Here is a 26,299-nt window from a genome sequence, read left to right on the forward strand (position 1 = left end):
GAGTCCTTGGACTCCCTGGAGGTATCACATAATAATAATAAGGTTCTCCTCATTCTGGTTGGCTGAGTGGTTAGCCTATCCTCTCTTCAGCCAAGAAGCTGTGGGTTTGAATCCCACCAAGGGTATGGATGTTTGTGATTGACCTACTAATCAATCACCATTGTACTGCTGTGACCTGTGTCCTGGTGCAGTATGACCCTTGATGTCTTTGCACCAAAAAAAAAATTGACCGGTTCTCATTATTGCCATAATCAGTTATATTCTTGGTTTTAGCAATGTGACCTGTAAACTTTATATCTCTGTCCACCATCACTCCCTTCTCTCGGCATACTTTCCAACTCTCCAACCTCCTTCAAAATTTCTCCATTAATTGTATGCTCTGCTTTCCAACCATGCCTACCAAATTTCTAGGCCTTGCACTTTGCAACATTAAACTGATAGCTCTACTCATTTACCCACTCACATAGTTTATTCAGATCGTTTGCAAGGCCACATCATCATCTGCTCTGTTTCTCATAGTTCTTCCCAACTTTGCATCATTGGCAAACAGCTACATATCTCCAGTAAAGCCAGTCCCAATGTCATTAACATACAATTTAGTGACCTTCCTATTTTAGGATACCACTCCTCCATACACAATCTGTGATACCTATATGGCAGCCAATCAGCCATCCAGCTCACTAGTCTATTATCTGATCCCATCTGTTTCAATTTTAGCTACTAGGTTATCAAAGGCCTCTGAAAAATCCAAGTACACTGTAATATGCATCTCCTTTATTGAGTGAATTTGTCATTTTGTTGCAATATGTAATCAAATTGCTAAAACATGACCTCCCATGCTGACCATTATGAAGCATACTGCTATTATTAGCCCATTTCTGAATCTAGTCCTCACCAACTTCTCTAACACCTAAACAGCACTTCAGACACACAGATTGGTCTGTAATTTGTAGCCTTTGTCTTATTCTACATTCTTACTATTCTACATACATGTTCTTTCTACCTTCCATACCTTTGGGACTTGCCCTGCTGAAAGGCATGTTTAACAAGTGTGCCATTAATTCCATAGAACATTCTTTCAAGACACAAGGTGATATATTGTCAAGTCCTACTCATCAACATCAAGTTTACTTATTCATCATATACCTCCTGCTCATTTATCATTGATCCCTCCTGTACCATACCTTCTACACTCCAGGTTCTCATGATGTCACTTTCATGAGGATGAAATAATACACTGATAAGCTGATCATTGAATACTTCAGCTGCAGAGTCTTGCTATAAATGCTATTACAACTTACAATTCTGCCCATAAAATTGCACGAGTCCGGTTTCATTAATGGCATTGTGCAGCCAACATTTGCCTGTTTATCAGTAGAGAGAGTTGTCTAGCTGTACTGGTTAATATGCAGTGAGGAGATTATGAGAGCCATCTAGCTGTAATAGCACTTTGCAAGGTTGGAATACAACCCACCTGTTATTTTCAACATCCTAAAAACACTCAGGATCAGTAGGATGCTTGTGTATCAGACTATTAACTGTTATAAAGATACAGAATATGTATCTGACTACCAAAGAACAGGTTGACCACACTGCATTAAGATGCAGCAGCTTGTGAGGCAATGAAGGCACGTATCTGCCATAATCCTGTGAGAACGCAATGTGATGTCGTGAAAGATGAACATTTCACAGGGAAAGATGTCACATGTACTAACTGATGATCTGAGATGAGAAATAATCTTCTACTGGACACTTGATAACACCACACCTTATGTGGCAGAGGGTGATCAAATCAAAGATACTTCTCTGGTGATATGCGAACAACAGACACAGATATCCACTTCACACCTAAGAAAATTTTCATCATTGAAGAGTAATTTAACTGCCAAAACAATCAGGTATATGCCCCAGATGGTCACACAACACATGCCATAGCACCCAGGATTCAGAGAAGTCAATCACCCTGCATCAGTGATGGTTTGATGTTGGGGGGAGGTGACATATCAGGGGGATCTAATTTGCATTTCTGCAGGAAAGAAGTCAAAACCTCCACAAAAAGTATCAAGATACTGTGCTGAAACCTGTGATATGGGCCCTGAACAACACCTTGTTTCACACTAGGGCAGTGGACTTCCAACAGGACTCGGCCCTTGCACACAAGGCGAGGATCACACAACAGTGGTTGGAGGCAATTGTGCCTGACCATAATCACCATCTGACTAGTAGTCTGGAAGTCCCAATCTGAATCTGTTGAACTTCAAATTGTAGTTGGGGCTCAAGTGAGTAGCCCACAAAAAATGATATTCCAGCATTGCCAGCCTGTAGTTGGATTTGGAATGAGTATTGGCAGTATTTCCATTGGAGCCACCATCGATATGTAGCCTCACAGACTTTGGGCATGTGTGAAGGCAAAAGGGAGACATTTCAAACATTGAGTTCTGCTATATGCACGTCACACATGTAGTTTGCATGTGCTGAAAGCTGTAAATAATTTACTGATAGATTAAAGGTTTATATGCTGTTCAAGTTTTAACAGTATTTATTGCTAGACTAAGTATATCCTCTGTATTGGTTACCTATTTGCCAACATTAACTAGCATAATCCTCCCATAATAATTTTTTTCTTCTGTTTGCCACATATTGAAAGAACTTACTAGGATTTTTAATAAATTTAGTTTAATCCTTTATCCAAGTGTGAGCAAACAAAGTTTGCGTCTGAAAATATCTTCAGGACTGGGTTAAGGTAGTAGAACACCGGGCAACTCGTAGTAAAGGTGGACAAAGCTAACAGCACTCCTACCTCAGTATCTCCCATAATGCAAAACACATCTCCTTGCGGATATGTATAATGTTATGCATTAAGGGAAGGGCCACTACCCAGACTAGTTTCGACCTTTATTGAGGTCTCTTCAGTGGGAGCCAGGCCCAGAAGTGGAGATACTAAAGCAGAAGCAATAGGAGAGGTCATATTTACCTATAGGAGTTGCCAAGAGGTGTACCACCTTATTATTGAATTGCTCTGGATTAGTGGCCCTTCCCTTAATGCACAGCAGTATACATGTCTGCAAGGAGATGTGCTTTGCATTATGGGAGATACTGAGACAAGGAGTGATGAGAGCTTGGTCCACCTTTGCTCGGAGTTTCCTGGTGTTACACTACCTTACCTCAGTCCTGAAGATATTTTCAGTCTCAAGCTTTGTTTGCTCACACTTGGATAAAGGATTAAACTAAATTTATTATAGTTTAACCAAGTAAAAAATAAACTTTCAACATCTTTCTCTAAATCTATAGTAATTTAATAAAAAGGTGGCACACCTTTTGGCAACTCGTATATGTAAAGATGACCACGCCATTGCTTTTGCCTGGTATCTCCACTTTTAGGCCTGGCTCCCACTGAAGAGACCTCAATAAAGGTCGAAACTAGTCTGGGTAGTGGCCCTTCCCTTAATGCATAACTTTATACATATCCACAAGGAAATGTGTTTTGCATTATGGTAGATACTGAGATAGGAGTGATGTTAGCTTGGTCCACCTTTGCTACGAGTTACCCGGTGTTGTACTGCCTTAACCCAGTCCTGAAGATATTTTCAGGCGCAAACTTTGATTGCTCACACTTGGATAAAGGATTAAACTAAATTTATTATAGTCTAACCAAGTGAAAAATAAACTTTCTACTAGGATTTTTCTTATCTTGCGTGGCTAATTTCTTCTTATACTGCACTTTTGTTGTCGTTTCTAGCTGAGTCACCTTCCTGGCCTGCCCTTTGTATTCTTCATGCAACTAGTTATTACCAACATTCATCTTGTATTGCCTCCACAGTGCCTTCTGTCAGGTTTCATGCTTAATCTCTTCATTCATCCAATTTTCTACTACCTAGTTTAGCCTTTTCACCTTTGGTATAGAGGGTGGTCTGTAAAGTTCTCAGCCTAACAATGAAAAAACAAATTTATAATTTCAAAATTATTTTAATTTTTCAACATAATCTCCCTTAAGACATTTATTGTCTCCCTTAATACATTTATTTCAGCGATGCTCCAGCATCATTATCCCATTCCTGTAGTGGTTCTCAGTAAGATTTGGAAAATACCCCTCTACAGCTGCAGTCACCTCTTGATTCGAAGAAAAATGCTGACCAGCGAGTAAGAGTATTAGTTTTGGGAAGAGATAGAAGTCTGAGGAAGCCAAATCTGGGGAATAGGGTGGATGTTCCAATAATTCATAGTGCATATTCCTTAATTTTCCCATTGCCAAAACACCTTTGTGGACAGGTACATTGTCACGATGAAAGATGATTTTTTTCTTCTTCGGCAAACCAGGTCTTTTCTCACGAATTTTTTCATCTAGTGTGGTTAAAAGATCAGAATAATATTCCCCGGTTATTGTTTTACCCTTTTCAAGATAATAAACAAAATGCCTTTAGCATCCCAAAACACCGCTGCCATGACCTTTCCTGCTGATGGAACCAACTTTGTCTTTGGCGCTGACCGACTTCTGTCCACTGTTTGGTTTCTGATGTGTTATGGTGAATCCAAGTCTCATCCACAGTAATAAATCAATGCACAAAATTGGTTTTCTTTTAAGGTTATGTTGCCCGGGGAATAACCGGGGAAAATGCTCCAAGCACTGTTCAGAGATTTTCATGCAAGTGCGTTTTTGATCTACTGTGGGCAAGCATGGCACCCATCTTGTGCAAAGCTTTTTCATTTGTAATTTTTCATGCAAATTATATCCTACACATTCTTTTGAAATGCCTATAGTCTCAGTAATTTCACGCACTTTGACTCGCCGGTCATCTAATACCATATCGTGCACTTTATCAATGATTTCTGGAGTTGTTACACTTTTTGGACGTCTTTCACGTGGATCATCTTCAAGGCTGGTATGGCCACGTTTAAACTCGGCAGCCCATTTCTTAATTGTTGAAAATGAAGGAGAATAGTGCCCATAAACTTTTATGAACTTTGAATGAATTTCTTTTGGCATTAAACCTTCTTTTACAAAGAATTTTATAACTGCACGATACTCAATTTTATCCATTTGAAGGGATACAAACAATGCTTTTGCTTCAAACAGCTGTATAAAACAGACTACTTGACTAGAATGACTTGCAATTTCACATGGATGCTTATGACAGATGTACCAACTTAGAAAAAAAACAATCTTGCAGATGGTGTTGCCATCTATGGTCGAGGTCGGGAACTTTTCATTCCACCCTCGTACACTCATACATTTCTTATGTTAAATAGCTCTTGATCAATGACTACGTGATGGCTGTCTCTTTCCTGCTCGACTCCTCTTTCCACACCATAGCTCCCAGTTGTCTATTAAATTCTTCCCCTGTTCACTGTCCGGTGGGAGGTTTGACGCTCCATTCTCAATCACATCCTCTGATATCACCAGGGCTGACTCTTGACCCTTGTGTGTCCTCTGTTACATATTGCCTAAGATTATCATCACTTAAGAGCTCGAGAAAGTCATTCTCAGTTTTCCCTGATGCACTCTCTTCATTTCAGTCAATGCTGTCATAATTGAAATCACCCATAATAGTTGCTGTTTGCTTGCTCACTAAGCCAAGTTGCCTATTCATTTTTGTCTCCACTCTCCACATTCTCTGGCTTATAGCAGCAGCCCACCAAATATCTCATTCTATCAACCTCCACCCGTATTACTTCATAACTACTGCCACTTTTTTCCAATTGTATCTCAACCTTGTGCAGATATAATTTCCCTGCTATCATCAGCAGCTCTCACTCTCCCTTCTTCCCTTTCCTATCTTCAAGAAAAACATATCACTCTGTTTCTATTCCTTTCAAGATGTCATTCTCATCCAACCATGTTTCACTTATTCCAACTATCTTGTCCCAAATGACTCATCCAAAACCATTCAGATGCACTTTATTCCTCTTATATAGTTCCATTTGTTTTTCAAACTCATTTCACAAACTGCACTCCTTTCCCTTCACACATTCTTTTCAACTAACATTCCATTAAAAATCTTTGCTCTCTGCCACAATTCATCATTGCCATATCTGGACAACAGACAAACTATTCTTCCTACACACCGTTTTCTTTCACTCTCCTGATATCCATCTTAACATTCTCCCTATGCCCAACTAAACCATTTCTTCCATCCACAACCACTAACTACTTGCATGCTTAAGTTTCAGCTCCTCAATCATTTTGTTCATTCTCCTTCCTGAAAAATAGACTTTCTGCATCCTCTCATCTGCCGCACCTTTTATGATAGATGATTGCATCTCTCTATAGTGCTGTTGTTGAGTTTTTTGCTGCTTTTCTCCACTTTCTTCATTTTATTCTTTCAAATTCTTCTGTTTGTATCTGCCATATTTCTAATTTCATTCTGCACATGCCTCATCTCATTCCTCCTCTTAATCATTTCATTCTTAAATTCTTGCATTCCAGCAAATCCATTTCTTGTTTCATCAGTCAGGCACACTTCCACTTCTGTCATTTTGCTTGATTTTTCTTTTTTAATCGTTTTCATATTCACGTTTCCCACACATATATTCTTACACTCACTCTTCTGGCGATCATTCTTAGTCTTATATCCATCACTGACTTTTGTCTAGCATTCTTCACTTGTGGTTCCTGACTTTTATTCAAATCACTGCAATCTATCAATATATCACTTTCTACATACTCTCACTTTTCTTGTTTAATTTTTCAACAAATACATCTGCCACATTTGCTGACGCATACATATTACACTTCAGACAATGAACTATCTTAGTAAAATCCACACTACTCAACACACTCTATTTTTGCACCATGCATCTGATTGACCTAGTTCTTACTGCTATTTTTTTGCCTTCATTAACTGTTTTACACAAAATTTGCTACAAAACCTAAGTCTTGACAATTAATACGCATTCAGTCTCAAGATCACAAAGTAATTAAATTATCAGTGAAATGTATAACATTTTCAAAAATATTCCATAAAATATAACTTGCATTTGCTACAGCTGAACTCATTGTACTTTTCCTTGCAGAGAAAATATACTAAAATATTATTATTATTATTGTTATTATTATTGTTCCGGGAAACTCCAAGGAGTCGACAGACTCATCGAGGGAGGCCCTAACATCATGTCAAGAACAATTATTAAGTGAAAACTATCTACAGACAGTACTTTCTATATTACTCTTTGCGAATCCATAGCAGAAACTCTTATAAATTATATCGAAACTTATCTTTTTTTCACAAACACATCATACGCTATCTTCGCTGAGAGTTCTGAGAAAAATTAGGGAGTAAGAGATCATATTAAAAATGAAGATAATTAGGAAGAAACTTGACATTGTGTAAGCAGAGCATCTTAGTAGCATACTTATGGATTATGAGATATCATTGAATGTAAGTGGTAGCAGACAAAAGATTAGGGAATATAGAAAGGAAAGTTTAGCTAAAAAGGTGTTTGATGTAATGAAAAATGACCAAGAGGAATACCAAGATCTACTGGATTGATGCAGTTAGAAGTGCCTTAGGAGACTGAATATAAGATCTTAGTTTTAGTGAAATCTTTTTGTCAGTATTCCAATACTGGCAGATAATAGAGTAATTTGAAATAATGTCAATAGGAATTAGTAATTCAACTTTCATGTAGTGCTATCAAAGGAACCTGTACATCCCTTGGGAGTACATATCAGGAAATCAATGGTGATATGGTCAGTTGCATAAGCCCCATGTCAAAGTAACTGTAAGTGTATGCATGTATAATAAGGCTTGTGAATCTGTGAGACTCACCTGTACCTATGAACTTGCAAATTTTGGGAGAGAAGTAGAGGAATTTTTTTGTTTATTTATAGATAGCAAGTGACTTACAAACACTGGCTTTCAATGTAGACCTAAACAGTGCAGTAGAAAATGAATCCGTAACATATAGAAATGTTAGAGATTTGTTTTCTACTTCATTACACTGCACAATGAAAATCATCAGCCATCTGAAAATCTTATATCATGGTGAGTTCATACCCAGAGCTCTATAGCACCCCTTTCAGTAATCTAAAATATGTATACATTGTGCAAATTATTAGGTGAGATTTCATTATACATCTTTTCCACCTATAAAAACCTGTAGCTAATTTAGTACCTTGCAAGTGAAGGATTAAATTATATTAGATTAAATTGGACCCTAGGTGGTGAGGAGATCGCTGTAAAAAGACTTTCAAATTTTAAAATCGTGTGTGGCAATAGTGATAATTAGTTATTTAAATATTGTTGTATAATAACTGTGATCGATAGGCAGTGTTTAGTATAGTTAAAGTTCTATTAAATTTCTGTATCTATTAAATTTCTTTGTGTTTCTGATGTGCAGCTTAGAGCGTGAATAAAATGATGGTGAAACGTAGATTGGTGCAAAAGACAAATACAAGTGGCATGGATTTTTTGAAAATGGTGAGATGCTCTGAATGCAGTATCCCATATATTTGGGGGAAGATTGAAGATATTTATGTGTAGAGGATTAATAAGAGAGAGATGAGTTTAGGTGTGCAAGAAGTATAGCATACTTATGGATTATGAGATATCATTGAATGTAAGTGGTAGCAGACAAAAGATTGTGGATGTAGCTATGAGAATAAGAGGAGTTGATGGTATGGCTGAGTGCCTGAATGGTTTTGGTAAGACAGTAGGCAAAGGTAGCTGTGAGTCATTGATGTCGATTGGGACAGTATGTGTAGATAGTGGTAAGACACTGGATGTGCAAAGGTAGTGAAAATGTGACTGGGGTAAATGGCAGTGAGAAAGTAATCGAAGAGATGAAAGCAGAGTTGGTAAAGATGAGGCAAGAAATTAAATATACGAGGAATGAACTGAGAAGAATTGCTGATTTACATGGGAATAGGAGGAAGAACGAGACAAAAGATTTGAAAGAAATATCAAATGATTTGAGAATTACAATGTAGAGGAATGAAAAGGTGCACAAGGTCCATTTTTCAGGAGATAGAATGAGTAAGGTGATTGAAGCATTTGACAAGAGAAGTATGCAAGCAAAAGAGTTCGTAGTGATAGTGGACACAAATGATCTGGCTGGTAACAAGAATGTAAGGAGGAATGTCATAAGACTGTTAAGGAGAGTAATAGATAACAGTGTGGTAGGTAAGGTAGTAAGCTGTTGCCCAGGCATGATAAGGATAACTTGAGAAGGCAACTGAAGATTATGAGTGGTATGCCAGCAGAGTTGTATGATGAAAAAAGGAGTTCATTTTGTGAATTTGTGGGATGAATTTGAGGGGCAGATAGAGCTGTATAAAAGAGATGGGATACATTTGAATGTGAGTTAGTTGGAGAAACTGTTGCTGTAAGAGAGAATGAAGTGAATGTAAGATCTTGAAAACAAGAGGAAGTGTAGAAGAGCAGGAAATTAAGGTAGGCAAGTTTAATGCTTGCCTACCTTAATACTTCTCTTGGATGAAGATGACATTCTCACAGGAATAGAGATGGAGGAATATGTAGTCTTCACACCAAAACATGGTATGAACGCATATTTAAGGAAGCCTGTGAGATCATTATCAACTACCACAATCTGAACAGTAATGAAGGTCTAAAAATCCCATACATATGGAAGGCATATATTCGACCCATGGAACCTTCCTCTCTAAGAACAACTATTAACAGGACTGTAGTGAATCCAGGATCCTAAATCAAAAATAATTGTAATACTAAGAATAGGACATCATTGTTACTGAAATAAAACTATAAGAAAAAAATTTTATTCATGTTATCTTAAATTAAATCTAGCTTGATGTAATTTATAAATATTTTTTTTTCTCACTAGAGGTCATGCCAGTAGAATAACGTGATCAAATCATTGTTTATCTAGCTTACGGTTTGTAATGTAACTCAGCTTGTCCTGTATATTTGTGTATGCTTCAGATGATCTTCATATGAAGATCGAAATGTTGGGATAATAAAGAGTTAATTATAACACAATTGTAAAATCCATAATTTCGAAAATGAATGCTGATCACCGTATAACACTAAAAGAAATGGACATTGGCTGTTTGATAGGTATCAGCAGGTTGTGAATTGGGGGGAAGGGGTGATATCCCAGAAGAAGAAAGCCACTAGTGGTATGCCAGGGGGGGGGGGTTGATTGAAGGGGGGGGGGCTGTTTTGGGCTCATTATTGTTTAATTTGTATGTAAATGACATTGGAAAGGGCTTAAATACTAATATGCAGGTTATAGACGATGTAAAGTTGAGAGATATGAGAAGCTCTTGCTGTAGCTTTCCAAGAGAACTGAAATCGACTATGGATGGTAAAGCATTGTGGGGATGTCAGTTTAATGTATCAAAGTAAAGATTTTAAAATTTGGGAAGCAAAGGATAGGATACAGGGTATGTCATTGGTGGGATATTTTAGAGGAGGTGGAGGAGATGAAAGATCTGGGGGTAATGTGATGGTTGATAGGGTCTTGAAATTCCATGGGCATTTTGCTAAAACTGAGGACAACACAATGGATTATGGCAATGATATGGAGAATATTGACATTGAGAGGTAAGGATTCCATTGTACAAGGCTTTGATCAGGCCACATATGGATTATTGCATAGATTTCACCTGGTTTTCAGATGGATGATGAGTTGTTGGAGAGAGAGCATAGACGATAGACTAAGTCAGTTTCTGGTGTCTCCTGAATGTGGAATATGAGGACAGATTGAGAGAATGCAAATTACAGTGCCTCGTGGATTGAAGGAAGAAGGGAAACATGATTGAGACATATAAGTTGGTAAGGGGTAATTACCAGATCAACATTGAGATTTTTCATAGAATACTGGGGATGGGGAGACCAAGAGGCCATTCATGGAAACTGTATAAGGCTGCTTGGAAGTTTTTCCACTTGGTTATATGTCTGTTAAGGATATGTGCTTTGCATTATGGGACACTAAGGCAAGTGATGTGAAGTCATTAGCTTCCTTATACGAGTTGCCCAGTCCGGAAAATAGTTCGGGTGCAAACTTTGTGTGCTTACACTTGGATAAAGGATTAAACCAAGAATATAATTTCTTGGCATTTTTAATTTATAGTATAACCAAGTGGAAAAACTTTTAACAACTATCTCTAATTCAGAGTATTTTAATAATAAGGTGTGACACCTTTTGGCTACTCATATATGGAAATATCACTTCTGTATTACTTCAAGTCTGGGAAGTGACCCTTTCCATGTACAATGCTATGCATTGTACATGTAAGTATATGTGTTTGCATTATGGGATACCAAGGCAAGTGATGCGAAGTCATTAGCTTCCTTATACGAGTTGTCCTGTCCTGAAAATAGTTCAAGTGCAAACAAACAAACTTGGTTTGCTTACACTTGGATTTATCAAACTAAGAATATATACCATCTTTAATTTTAATGCATATGGCTGGTATGGAGAGGTGGTGTGAGAGCAAGAGGGTGAGGAGTATATTTTTTGTACCAAGTGTGGTGGATGATTGGAATGTATTTCCTTTGAGTGCAGAGACAGCGAATAGGTTTACGTCAAGAAATTATGAACTATGCATGTGAGAGTGGGAGCTCCTGCAATGGGTCCTTTGACTCCACGGAGATCTATTTAATGATGATAATAATTATCATGAAAGTATTCTAGAGACCCACTGACCTTACTTAGGGCTATACATTATCAACCTGTTTATATAAAGATATTCACACACACCTATATCACAATGAGGTTCAAACTCACTGCCACATAAATTTGGAGTTTAAATGCTATACATTATACTAGAAGAACAAAATGGTTTCTGAAAAGGCTGATCCTGCATAGATCCAATTTTTACTTTAAAATTATTAATAGAAAAGGGAAGAGAATTTCAAAAAGAAACACACATGGCCTTTATTGATTATGAAAAATCCTTTGACAAAATTAGTAAACAAAAATTATTTAAAATATTAGCCAATTTAAACATACCAAACCAACTTTTACAATCCATTCAAGAAATATATACAGGAAATAAAATAGCAGTTAAATTAGAACACATCTCAGAATGGAAAGATATATCAAGAGGAGTATGACAAGGATGTACCCTCTCACCTCTGCTTTTCAATATATATATAAATAAAATCTGGAAACAGTATAACCCATTTGGTATACAAATGACCCTGCAAATGAAGATAGATACACTACTATTTTACTATTTGCAGATGATCAAATAGTATTAGCTACATTAGAAGATGATTTTCAAAGATCATTAAATGATATCTCAAAATAATATAATATGACAATATCTAAAGAAAAAACAAAAATAATGGCATTCAATGGAGAAAACCCAATAAGAAATAAAATGATGATAGATAATAAAATACTAGAACAAGTAAACACTTTCAGATACTTGGGATGTGATCTATTCATACGAAGAAGAAAAAGACATACATTAAAATATCAAAATTTGTCAAAGTAAATGGCATAATAAATAATATTTAAGCCATCCCTAGTACAAAAACACACTAGAAACAGACTATATAATGTCTTGTCAAAACCAAACTCTACTATATGGAAGTGAAACATGGACCATAAAAAGGAAAGATGAAATTATTAGATATATGAATATATGAAGAGCCAAAGGCGGCATATGACTTGTTTAAGTTAAGGGATATTATATTACATCCCATATCATTTCTTAGCCGAATAAGAAACTCAAAGAGTTTCATGCCGAATATAGTAGAAACTATATATATAAAGTTCGGCAATTCTAAGCGTAAGCAAATACCTGGATACTGCAGCAGCTGACCCTAAAAGTAGTGCAAGCTGAGGCATGTCTAAGGTGGAGCAAGCTCCAATCACTATTCTTGATATTTACCCATAATGTGAACTTAGCTCCTAGGAGCTGTATTTCTGTTCAACATTATGAGAGAAGGTCACTACCCAGACCGGTTTCGACCTTTATTGAGGTCTCATCAGTGAGTAGGTAGACCTAGTTAATATCAAGTTTGTAGTGAACAGAACTTACAACCCTTCTATGAGTATTGCCGAAAGGTGTCCTAATAAATTATTAGATATATGAAGAGCCAAAGGCTTCAATTCGGCGACATATGACTTGTTTAAGTTAAGGGATATTACATCCCATATCATTTCTTAGCCGAATAAGAAACTCAGAGTTTCATGCCGAATATAGTAGAAACTGTATAAAGTTTGGCGATTCCAAGCGTAAGCAAATACCTGGATACTGCAGCAACTGACCCTAACCGGTCTGGGTAGTGACCTTCTCTCATAATGTTGAACAGAAATATAGCTCCTAGGAGCTAAGTTCACATTATGGGTAAATATCAAGAATAGTGATTGGAGTTTGCTCCACCTTAGACATGAGTTGCCTCAGCTTGCACTACCTTTAGGGTCAGCTGCTGCAGTATCCAGGTATTTGCTTATGCTTGGAATCACCGAACTTTATATAGTTTCTACTATATTCGGCATGAAACTCTTTGAGTTTCTTATTCGGCTAAGAAATGATATGGGATGTAATATCCCTTAACTTAAACAAGGAAAGATGAAAAACGAATTCAAACAGCAGAAATGAAGTTCCTCAGAAAAACAGATGGATATACCAAATGGGACCACAAAACAAATGAAGAAATCTTACAATCCCTGAAAATAAAACCAATTAATTACTACTTAAGACAGTATAAACAAAAATGGCTAGAACATTTAAATCGAATGGACAACAGCAGACTACCAAAAATATACAGATACAAAATAAGTGGAAAAAGAAGAATCAGAAGACCAAGAAAGAGGTGGCATGAGACTGAAACAGGCCACTTGGCCTAAATTCCATGTTAGGAAGAAGAAGAAGATTGCTATACATTAGCAGCAAGGTATACAAAATGAAGGCCTATGTAGGGTGCATGTGTACACACGCTTGCCCTACATAGATATAGAGTTAACATCATTTTTAGTGACATAACTTTGTTTGATATTATATAACATAATTATATATTTGGTGTACTGAATTGCTAATTAGTATTTGTTACTTCTGTAGGTTAAGAGGCCCTCGGTTTATCTTCCAACAAAAGATCATCCATCTGAACAAAGTAACCTGTGATTATTTAACCTAATTGATAGTTTAAGATTTAAAAGTATTTAAAGTTAATGAGATACACTAATATTCATATATATATATATATATATATATACACATACATACACTCATGAGCCAAACATTATGACCACCTACCTTGTGCATGCATTCTGCCTCCTTTGTCTGAGATAACTACTTGTACCTGTCTTGGCATTTGCTCCACTAGACCACAGAAGGTATTCTGACCTAACTAGAGAGAGAGAATAGTATCCCAAAGGCCACTGACTGAGCAAGCCTCTGGCAGCCTCTCACATGATTGAGATTCTAATCAGAAGAATTAGGTGGCCAGGAGTATATACAGAATCCTTGGATATGCTCTTTGAACCATGCTTGCATGATGCGAGCTTTATGACACACAAGACGCCTTACTGGAAAAATTGAAAACAATTCACAGGCAAATTTTATGGATAAGGTGTGTTGAGGAGATGAAAGGACACAGTGATATGCACGAGAACAAGCCCCATACCATGATACTCTCACCACTATCCTGTTATCAACCAGCTGGATGGTCATAATGTTTTAGCCAAAGTGTATATTGGAGTTTTTGTAAGTATATTATTGTAGTATTGATAACATGCATGTTATGCAAATTATTTATAACACATAGGTTATGCAATTATTAAAGCATGTCACATTCATTATTTTTTATGTCAACCACTAATGATGAAGAAAAGGAAAAAGTAGCTGTAGCAGTAAACACTTAACACAAACTTCTTGAATGGCAAGCAGTTTTGAGTACAACAGTGTGAACATTTCAAAGTGAGAAATTGGACAATGAGACTCGGTTGTGCCTATGAACTCAGATTTTGTGGAGAGATAAAATAGTGATTTTTTTCTGTTTTTATGGATGGCATCTGACAAATACTCATTATGGAGTTTAATGAAATAAATACAGCACGTTTAATCATTCCAATATTTCATCTGTCACTGAAACATAGTCAGAGAAACAATATTAAAATTGTAGACCAGTAAGTGGAAAAGATTAGACAAAGCCTGAAGTCCTATGAGGGTCACCTTCTATGGATGCTCTTGGGCAGCCTTAGCTATATTGGCAGGACACCTAAGTATTAAAGTTTCCTAAATCTTGGGAAGTTGACTACAACCATATTTATTAAGATTCGGTCTGTTTTTTAATTCTGATTCTAAAAAAAAAAAATCAAATTTGTATTTTTTTTGTAGTGTAGCATAGTAATTCTTACCCATTTGTTTTTCATTTTAATTATTTATATGTGCTGTATTTATTCCATTAAACCCCATAATGAGTTCAAGCCAGCAGCTAAGTCTTAAATAGTTAACATAAATACTGGTTTTCATTGTAGACCTAAACAGTGGAGTAGGAAGTAAATTCCTGACAGAAATGTTGAAAAAAATTTGGATGAAGTAGCAAAATGTTGCTGCAATGTTTTTGTTTAAGACATGGATTAACCATTACTAACACCATGTTTAAACATAAAGCTATGCATAATTCATGGAGAAAAGACCCAATTCTTATGTTATTGTTAGTAATAATATCTTTAGACTTGAGATTTGAAAGAAATGATTATCATCTAGTTTTGAGCAGGATAAAAAGGCATATTACACTGAAAAGAAAAATATACAACATCTAGAGAAAAGTAATGAGACAAAATTTGTATAAATTATATATTCAATTAATTGTTTGATCCATCGTTGTCACCTTCAGAGTAACCCCCCCCCCTACACAAACTGTGCCAATTCCAATTCCCTTCCTGCTATAACAGGATTGGAAGTTCTCTTCTGTTAGCTTGTTTATGGACATGGCATTTTTCTTCGAATGTTTTCTACAGTCTCAAAATTAATAGCACCTTTCATCTTGTTCTTCAACTTGAGGGAAAAGAAAAATTCACACGAATGAAACAATTCAGGCGAATAGGGTGACTGTTCTAACACTGGAATGCATTTTTTGGCTGGGTATTCATGAATTGACTATGCAGAATGAGAAAGTGTCATGATACAAGATTCAATCAACACACCCCTAAGATTTTTGTAACCATTAAAGGATTTCTTTGTAGTAAATTTGATTGACAATGGCTTTTGTTTGTGTTGTGACAGGCTGCCCTGAACATTGCCCATCCTCCATGCTTTCACCTCCCTCCAAAAACATCTTGTGCATTTAAACACTTGTGCATGTGATAAAGAATCATTACCATACATCCACTTAATTTTATTGAACATTTCAGTAGCACTGTCATTGAGTTTAACACAAAATTTAATCACACAACGTTGTTCCAGATTTCGCTTCTCCATTTTCATGCCAAGCACATCAGACATACACTTACTAAAAATGCACAATAAGTCGACAGATGTTTACCCTACTACAAGAAACTGATGCTGATGGAATGAGCAGAAATCACTAACACACTACATCATAATTGGTTCAACAGTGCTGCCATTTGTCAAGATAAAAAAAAAACTCGGTGTTTTTCTGAGTTTTTAATAAAAATTTTAAACAAATTAAAATCAAGCAGCTTGGGTGAAACTGAAGCTCCTTTTTGATTATATATTAGCAATCACACCTTCCTCTTAATACATTAAATTCAATAGCATGTCACAGCTAAGCAGCATGGCTATGCATAGTTTCCGGGTCTGTCATGTAGGATGTCAACTAGGGGAGAAAAACCATTCTACCGCCATATGAGATTGGCTGACTCACCTTCATTTGAAAAGTCCTTATAAAGATTTTTTTTTTTCCATCACATATTGGAAACCCTGGTCTTTTCAATCAGAGGGCATTGCTATTACTCGCTGAGCTATGGAGATTAGGTTTGCTCCCAAATATTAAACCATCAGTTTTGCTGATGGTTCAATGTTTGAAATGGCAATAGTAAGTGATAGTAATGCTGACATCTTACAGGATGATACAAATTATCTGGCATTAGCAAACAAAGAACAATGGTTGCCATTTCATTGTGTCAAACTCTAAGGTCACTTTGGGCTGCAGCAATTTTGATTACAAATAAAATTTTGATTACAAAATTATATTAGACAATGGCCTAGGTGTGAAGCATCTTCATGACTAGGTCATTGTACATAAAGCCACTGACTTCACATCACTTGCTTTAGGATCCCATAATGCACAGCAAGCATAATTCTTTTCAGATGTGTGCTATGCATTATGGGAAGGATCACAAGCCAGACTGATTTTGACATTTCTTGAGGTCTTTTGTGTACCAGTGGCCTAGTCATATGAAGGTATATAATTTGACCTGTTCAATTTATTTTGCATCCAAAAGATGCAAGCTGTATCATGTATCAAGCAGTATGCATTGTAATCAATTTAATTTATGAAGCCAGGTATTTTGGGGGTAATGTTAGGTAGGAAGTTTAGGGACGCATGACTTAGGTTATGAGTCCCTAGGCTGCAGACCAGTCAGCCTAAGGGTAAGGAAGTTATTATCCTTGTTTGTATAAGGGCTTGAATAGGAGTCACTTTGGACTACTGTTTTCAAATATAAGTTATTTTTTTTCTTGGTCACAAAGTAAATTGTATTTGCGAGAAAACATTTTAATCTTTTACCCAAGAATGAGCTAATAAATTTATGCACGTGAAGTACCTTCTCTGCTGTTTGTATGTAGAGGCTGTTAACTTCACATCACATTGCCTTAGTATTGCATATTGCCTTTTGGATATGTATATTGCCATGCATTATGAGAAGAGTCAAAATCTATACCAATATCAGCATTTATTTGAGGTCTCGTCAATGGGACTAGTGGAGATACAGAAACCTAGAGCTCATCATCAGATATCACAAGAATATCCATTAACACTGCATTCTTATGAAATCAGCTATACTTGCTTGCATTTGTCTGCATTAAATTTTAATCCCACTTCACAAAAGTGTCAAAGCTAGATAACAGGGAGGACATCTCTGCATAGCCTTTTAAGGAATGTGGAAAAACCAACCAGAGCTTCTGACGTAATGTACCACTTTGGTGGTATTTAGCTGGATACTGTTATGGTGTTACTTTCTACTATTTTCTTTCTTTATTATCTCGATGTCCGCTATTATCTATTCTATTGTCTAGCCTATCTTATTTCTATCTAGGGTTATTTCCTCTTCAGATACTGGCAAAATTTGTATTATGCTGTGCCAGCCAGTATCCTATAACAGAAAAGATTCTTGCTCAGGGAAATAATCCTAGATCTTAAGGCATACACACATTATTTTACTCTTCGTTACGATTATATAGATTTCTGGTACTTTGCAGTTGTGACCTGTAATCTATCGTTATATAACTTCTAAATTTTTCCCACTAAGGTTCTATTTTTATAAGTGGTAATTTGTCCTTGCAATCAGGCATAACTCAGGCATAAGTAATAAAACATGTTTATTGGGAAATCAGATATTTTACAGCTAAAAGGCAACATTTATTCAATGCTAAAGAAATCAGTACATGCTAAATAAAATCAGTTCACGCTAAGTTAGTTCAAAATGCTATATCACATTGCATAACCTGTAATCTCCTTCCTCAAGTTATTCTTAAGTTACACATATACACATTCTTAAGGTTTTCAATTAAAAGCTCTCAGTAATACTCGTTTCATTTTATCAGGTTCAATCTCATTCAATAATATAACTGCCTCCAGACAATCTCTGCTAAAGGTTATTAGTTATTTTCAAAAAGGAATTCTTACTAAAGTCCTCTATTAATTGTCCATACTTTATGCTTACACACGTTTTTTCTTCCTCTAACAATTCTGAAACATACAATGAAATATTCATTACCGATTCTGTTCCGGACAATATGTTGCTTCCACATGGTCTGATTACCTTCTGTTTATTCCGTCTGAGTCTGGCGATGAGCTCACGCTGTCCTTGAATTCTGCTACCGGACATGAAAGTATTTGTTGCCACGTCTTAGGGGACTTTCTCCACTCTTTCCGATGGGGCATCCAGCGATTGGCATGATTCTGCAAGGCCGATAATTCACGAACGGCTCACGTGGAATTTCTTAGGCATCTTCAGGAAAGGGCCTGCTGTTCTACATCGCAACACCTACGCACATATTTCACTAGCCCCCAGTTAAAATCGCCAAGCAGGAACCAAGAACAAGAGAGCAAGATATGGCATGCATCTCCTTATATTCTCCTTATCTTTTCTGCACAACACTTTATTTTATGCCCCCAAGTTGATCGTTTGCTCTTCCTTTGTTGTTAGGGTGCTGTTCTTGGAAAGCATCACCTTCCGCGTATGTTATTGCCCCCCGGCATTACGCCGATCTGGGTGGCTAGCACGCGACCTTTGGACTCTTACTTAAAATTGTCTGTTAGAGACTTACAATACACTGGATATCTTAATGAACTAAATATTTTCTTACAATATTATGATACAAATTCTCACTTTGATCTCTGGTTAAATAACAATAGAATCTTAGTAATTTACATGCAAAAGAATATATATTTTCACATACAGCAGGGGTTCTCAAATTTTTAAATTTTGCCACTTAAATAAGAATCAAAAAATATATGTACCACCATAAAATGCTTTTTCAAAATAAATATTAAATATGAAAACCCTTATGACACACTGAGACTTTGCATCTAAAAATTCACATAAAACTGTAATAAAATGTATTTGTTCGTTTTATTCGATTCGCCAAACTAAATTCTTGGAACAGTCTACTTGTTACAATATTAAAATACATTTTTTTGAACATTTATATTTTGTGTAAAAATTGTACCACCAAAAATAACCTAATGTACCATTAGTGGTGCATATACCACAGTTTGAGAAATGATGACACATAGTAAACAAGTTTTCTCTATTTTTGCTGAAGTGCAGGCATCTCCTTTAGTTGTTAGTTTTTGCATGTTAAATCCTGAATGAATAATTTCTTCTCAACATTTTCTCATTCAGGATCTAACAATACTGAACGAGTAAGGATGGGTTCACCATTTGGGATTGAGCTGATGAAATTGTTTTCTTATTCACTTGAACTGAATTACAAAATTATGGTTAAGCATAATAGGAATTTCATGCTGCCTGAGTTGTTGCCCAGTTAACCCTCTCATGCATGAATTTTATATTCATTTATAAAAAAATTATGATACAGCACTATTTAATCTTATAGTATTACCATGAATTCATTAATTTTGCTAAATTTGTGCCTTGTATATGTTAAAAATCACACCATCCATCCATGAATGAGATGGATGGATAGTGTGTGTGTGTGGAGCAACTAATTTTCAGAGAGTTGAAGTCTCCAGAAAAGCAAACAACAGGACTACATGGTGAGGCCTGGTGTGGCACATCACTGAGCATTGGAGTGACCATACGGCATCTGTGGATGTCCAGCAAACCTATAGATAGATATGTTAAAAATGATGTCTTCATCTGAGGACATCATTTTTATGTGTCCTCATATGAGGGCCTTATGCATGAGAGGGTTAAACAAGGACCTCACTTTTAATTACAATATTAGAGCAAACAATGAAAGTCATCCACTGGAACTAACTCAGAATTCCAGATAGGCACCATCATTGTAAAACTTATCAATGGAAACGTAATGCAAAAAAATTAAAGTACCACCATGTTGACATAACTGGCATTACTGAAACAAAGACAAAAATAGGTGAGAGATTCTTCTAAATAATAAATGTCATGTGATATTCAGGCAATAATGATCAGGTAAGAAAGGAGTAAAATGGTATTGAACACTAAATACGAGAATAAGCTTCTTGAATAGTAGGCAGTATTATTATTATTATTATTAACACCACTTCTTGGAATCAAAGGCCTTATTGCACGAGGCAAACACTATTACACACAAAGCCCATCAAACCATGCTTTAAACTCATTCAAAGCATCTGCATTCACCACAATGTCTGGCATTGCATTCCAATCACTCTCCATGCAAAAAACCTACTCCTTATGCCCCTGCTCACACCCTCCTTATAAAACTTCCAGGCATGTTTCCATTGTTCTACATGCTTCTTCCATTCTATGAAAGATTTCTTCCACATTAACCTGATAAGGCTTTGCAAACTGCATTCCTTCAATCTGTCCTCATATTCCACATTCCAAAAACCAGTTACGACCTTAGTCATTCTATAAATTAAAGATGGCAAGAAATTATATTCTTGGTTCAATCCTTGATCCAAGCGTATGCAATAAAGTTTGCACAGGAAGTAACTTTACGACTGGGCAACTCGTGTATAGAGGCTAATGCCTTCACATCACTTTCCTTAGTATCCCATAATGCAAAGTACATATCCTTACGGAGATGTATAATGCTATGCATTATGGGAAGGGTCGCTACCCAGACCGGATTCAACCTTTATTGAGGTCTCATCAGTGGGAGCCAGACCCAGAAGTGATACCAAGGTTGAAGTAATGCAATAGTGTGAAGTAATTAGCTAAGAAATTATATTCTTTGGTTTAATCCTTTATCCAAATGTGAATTTCAGATCCTTGTTCTCCACCACAAGGTAAGAATAACATGTAAGAAAGTTTTAAAGATAATAAAAATTGAGCAGCTCTCAGATGTGAACTGTAGACTAAAATACCCTAAAATTATTGAAGAAAAAATGAAAGAGTTTGAGAACAGCAACCAAACCTTGGAGATTCGGTGGCAAGCCTTGAAGAAAACACAGATTGATTCAGCCAGAGAAGCATGTGGTGAGAATGTCTGCAAGGATAGAAAAATCAGAACTCCATGGTTGACACAGGAAGTTAGAGAGGCAGTGAAGGAAAAGAAGAAAGCATATCAAACATTCCTGACAAATAAGTCAGCTTGTGCTCTGAGAGAATACACAGACAAATGTAAGAAAGCTAAACACTGTGTAAAACTAGCTAAACAAAAGTCGTGAGGACTTTGGCAAGAACCATAGAAAATAAATATCAAGAAGGTGGTAAGATGTTCTGGAGGTTGTTGAAGAAGCTCAGAAATGGAGGAAAGAGTGCTGTAAAAGAGATGATAAAGGTGACATGAAAATGGGAGAAAAAGATATCCTTGAAGTATGGAGTAATTGCTTCGAAAAATTGCTAAATGAAACAAAAAGTGATAGCACAGTGGTAAAAAACACTCAACATGCATACAATCAGGAATAGATATCCATACTTGAAGAAAAAGCCATCAAAGGCTTGAAATGTGGAAAGGCAGCAGGAATAGATGATATTCAACCAGAAATGCTGTAGTATGGTGATATAAAAGTTGTACAGTGGCTGCACTGCATAGTTCAGAAATCCTGGACAGAGGGACGAATTCCCGATGATTGGAGTGGAGCTCTCATAGTACCCATATATAAAAAGGGAAATAAAACTGAATGTGAGAATTACAGAGGTATTTCCCTACTGAGTGTTCCTGGCAAGATCTATGCAAGTATACTTGAGAAACGGTTGGGAAGAATTGTGGAAGAAAAGCTTGGTGAAGAACAAGCTGGATTCAGGCCAAATAGAGGCTGTCAGGATCAGATCTTCACTTTACGACAAATAGTCGAGAAAGCATGGGAATATAACAAAGATCTGTATTTAAGTTTTGTCGATTTGGAAAAGGCATATGACAAGGTGCCAAGAGAGAAGCTATTCAATACACTGCAGTTATATGGTGTCAATGGGGCATTATATCAAGCAATACATAGTCTTTATTTGAGTTGTAAGTCAGCAGTTAGAATTGAAGGAAGTACAGGAAGATGGTTTAATGTTAAATCTGGTGTGAGACAAGGATGTACATTATCCCCTCTGTTATTCGTTATCTATATGGATCACATTATGAAGGAAAGTGGTATTAAACATGATATCAAAATTGGAGATGTTAATGTCAGCTCTTTGCTTTATGCGGATGATGTTATACTTCTAAATAAATCCGCTACAAGTCTGCAAGATTCTCTGACTAAATTGAATAGCTGTTGTAATAGATATGGTATGAAGGTCACCAATAAAAAGACAAAGACAATGAAAATAGGCAGAATCGGTGAAAATGTCAACTGCATTGTGAACGGAGAACCTATAGAACAAGTAAAACATTTCAGTACTTAGGTACAATTTTTAGTGAAGGTGGTAAATTAAATATAGAAATAGACAACAGAATCAACAAAGCTGGTAGGGTAATAAGTCAATTGAATAAATTCATATTGAATAATAGTGAAATTGGTCAGAACATTAAATTAGCTGTATACAAGACAGTGTTTAAACCAATTTTAACTTATTGATCTGAGAGCTGAGTCAGAAGTAAAACACTTGACCAAATACTAGAGACTGCAGATATAAGAGTCCTGAGAAAGATTAGGGGGCATGAACAGATGACATCAATGGCAATATCATATTAAAAACGAGGATATTAGGAAAGAACTTGACATTGTCAGCATCCAGGAATGTGTTAGCAGAGCTAATCTAAGGTGGTATGGTCACTTAAACAGAATGAGCGAGGAAAGATTAGCAAAACAACTGTTCTCTGCCAGGTTGGCAGAGAACAGTTGTTTTGAACAGAAAATGACCCAGAGGAAGACCAAGATATAGGTGGATTGCTGCTGTACAAAGTGCGTTAGACGATAGAAATATAGGATCTGATAATGTTGCAGTCTTGACATGTAACAGATTGATTTGGTGGAAAATTATAGATAGGAAGTTAGTCATCATCATCATCATACGTATCAAGGATTTAGGCCTAGCATGGCCTGTTGCCTTAGAAGTCATCGTTGAATCGTTTAAGAGGACGTCCTGGTTTTCTTTTTCCTAGTAACAGAAAAACATAATCGGATTGAATCTATGGGAAACAACCCTGGAATGGAAAAGGGAAAACGAAAATGGAAACGACAAAATATAATACACATAGCAAACTGGAATGTAAGAGGAATAGCATATAAAGAAATAGAATTAGACCAGTTACTAAATGAAAGAAATTTTAAAATAGCAGTAATCACTGAAACAAAAAAGAAATTAAAAGGAACTATGAGAACTGAAAATTTTAATGTGATATACAGTGGAGTCGACAGAGACCAAAGAGCACAAGCATGAGTCATGATTTCGATTCATAATTCCCTTTCAAAACAGTTAAAACATTATAAATTATGGAATGAAAGATTAATAGAAGCTAGAATAAAAATAGTTAGAGGCTATTTAACAATAATCAGTTTATATGCTCCAGAAGAAGGAAGAAAACAGGATAATATTGATTTTTATAATCAGCTACAAAACATATGTAATAAAATAAATAAAAATGACTACATAATTTTAGCAGGAAACTTAAATGCAAGAATTGGAAACACGAAAATTAATAATAATATAGGAATACATGGAGAACACACTCTAAACAGAAATGGTAAAAAATTGATTGACTTTGTAGTTTATAATAACCTAAAAATAATGAATTCCTTCTATAAACATAAAGACATACATAAATATACTTGGGCAGCAAGAGGATGGAAATCAATATTAGATTACTTCATAGTAAATGAAAAGACATCAAAATGTTCACTAGCTGTTAGAGTTCACAGAGGATATGAAATAAGCAGTGACCACTTCCTTGTTAAAATAAAATTAAGATTACCACCTAAATGGCTACAAGTAACAAGAACAGAAAGAAAAATTGAAACATTTGTTTATAAAACTAGACTATTGAATGACACAAATGTACAATGGCTATATGAACAAAGAATTATACCAATATCTAGATAAAATAAAACAAAATAAAGAAATAGAAATAGAATGGCTTAATATAAAAACGATACTAAATGCAGCAGCAAATGAAAGCTTAGGAAAGACCAAAAAATTCAATAAAAGAAAAAAACTGAAGATCTGGGATGATACAATCAAAGAAATAATTAAAAAGAAAAAAGAAGCCTATCAGAAATGGTTAAGCAGTAAAAGATTAGAAGATGAAATAGAATATAAAAGAATAAGAGCCATAGCTAAAAGAGAAGACAGAAAAAGACATAGAGAATCATGGAATAAATTTGTTTCTAATTTAGAACATGATTTATATAAAATAAGACCCAATGTATATAAGCTTTTGAAACACCTAAATGCAGATACCAAAGAAAACATAAAATTAAACACTGAATTAAAATTAGAAGAATTTCTAAATTACTACACAGAACTGTGGACAGACAAATATTTTAAAAAAGACAACTGGCAAACAATTGACGAAAATGAAAAGGAAGTAACTGAAGAAGAATTAGAAATCAGCCTGAAAGAAACAAGAAACAGAAAATCACCTGGAGAAGATAAGCTAGGTTCAGAACTATATAAATACGCAGGAACAAGATTCAAAAAAAAAGACTCTTATTATTTTTAAATAAAATTTACCCAACTGGTATCCCCCCAATAGAATGGAAAAAAGCAATAGGAAGTTAGTAATGATATAAATTTTTCATGTAGTGCTATCATATCCTGTACATCCCTTGAGGGTACATGGCAGGAATTTGATGATGATGATTCAACATCTTTTTAAGGTTTTTCTGTAAATTGAGTGCAGATGAGATATTTATACTTTGCAAGTTATCTTTTTTTGTTAATCTTATCTTTGCAGCTTTTGCAGCAAACATGGCTTTGCCTGTTACCTTTGAGAAGAAACTGAGCAGGTACGGTGTCAGTGGAGGGTATTGCTTCAATGGCTGTGACCTTTGTTGCTATTACAGCTTGACTGGCATGGACTCAGTAGATAAATTTCAGTGATTGAGCTCTCTACTTTGTTAGATGAACAAAATTTACCTAAACATGTTTTTAAAAGGAATCAAGGAAATTACTTACAATTAAGCACAAAAACGGGACATTGGCATTCATTTTGTGCCCTCTAGTTATGTAACTGCCTTCTAGTTAAGTAAAAAAAAAAAAAGTAAAACTACTACTGTATTATCTCCCAAAACTCAGAGTACAATCTATTCATGATTATTTAGGTTTGGTTGCTGTTGTAGAGCACTACAGATATTCTCTATAGTCACTAATAGAAAGTAGCTTTTATGTATTTCTTCCAGAGAGTTTAGTAATATTGCTTCACTAGACTTCAGTTTGTTGTTTTAAGGATACTTGCGACATAAGACTGAATGATATAATCACGTAATCACAAGAAAGATATTTATTTAACCAAATATTTCGGTCTGGAAATAGCAGACCATCGTCGGTGGTATTACAAGAACAGTTTAAAAAATATACAAGCTAGAATACTAACAATAGATCGTTGAAATTAGAACATGCCGCGTGATGTTATATCACTAAGTATGAAACGAAATATTTTGAAGTAGAAACATGA

At 35.7% G+C, this 26,299-nt stretch overlaps 1 protein-coding gene across 1 annotated transcript in view; it reads left to right on the forward strand.

Moving 5' to 3' along the window:
- The window catches only part of LOC150098265 (DET1- and DDB1-associated protein 1), a 91,876-nt gene that overhangs the window by 47,750 nt on the left and 17,827 nt on the right, over positions 1–26,299 (forward strand). Inside the window, exon 3 of the mRNA XM_090406197.1 lies at positions 13,994–14,045. Coding sequence (XP_090262323.1) covers positions 13,994–14,045 — 52 coding nt within the window. The remainder of the gene's footprint in view (positions 1–13,993; positions 14,046–26,299) is intronic.

This window comes from Typopeltis vanoorti, chromosome 16, assembly GCF_054136105.1.
Source record: "Typopeltis vanoorti isolate ZY-2024b chromosome 16, IOZ_Tvanoo_1.0, whole genome shotgun sequence".
Lineage (NCBI taxonomy): Eukaryota > Metazoa > Arthropoda > Arachnida > Uropygi > Thelyphonidae > Typopeltis > Typopeltis vanoorti.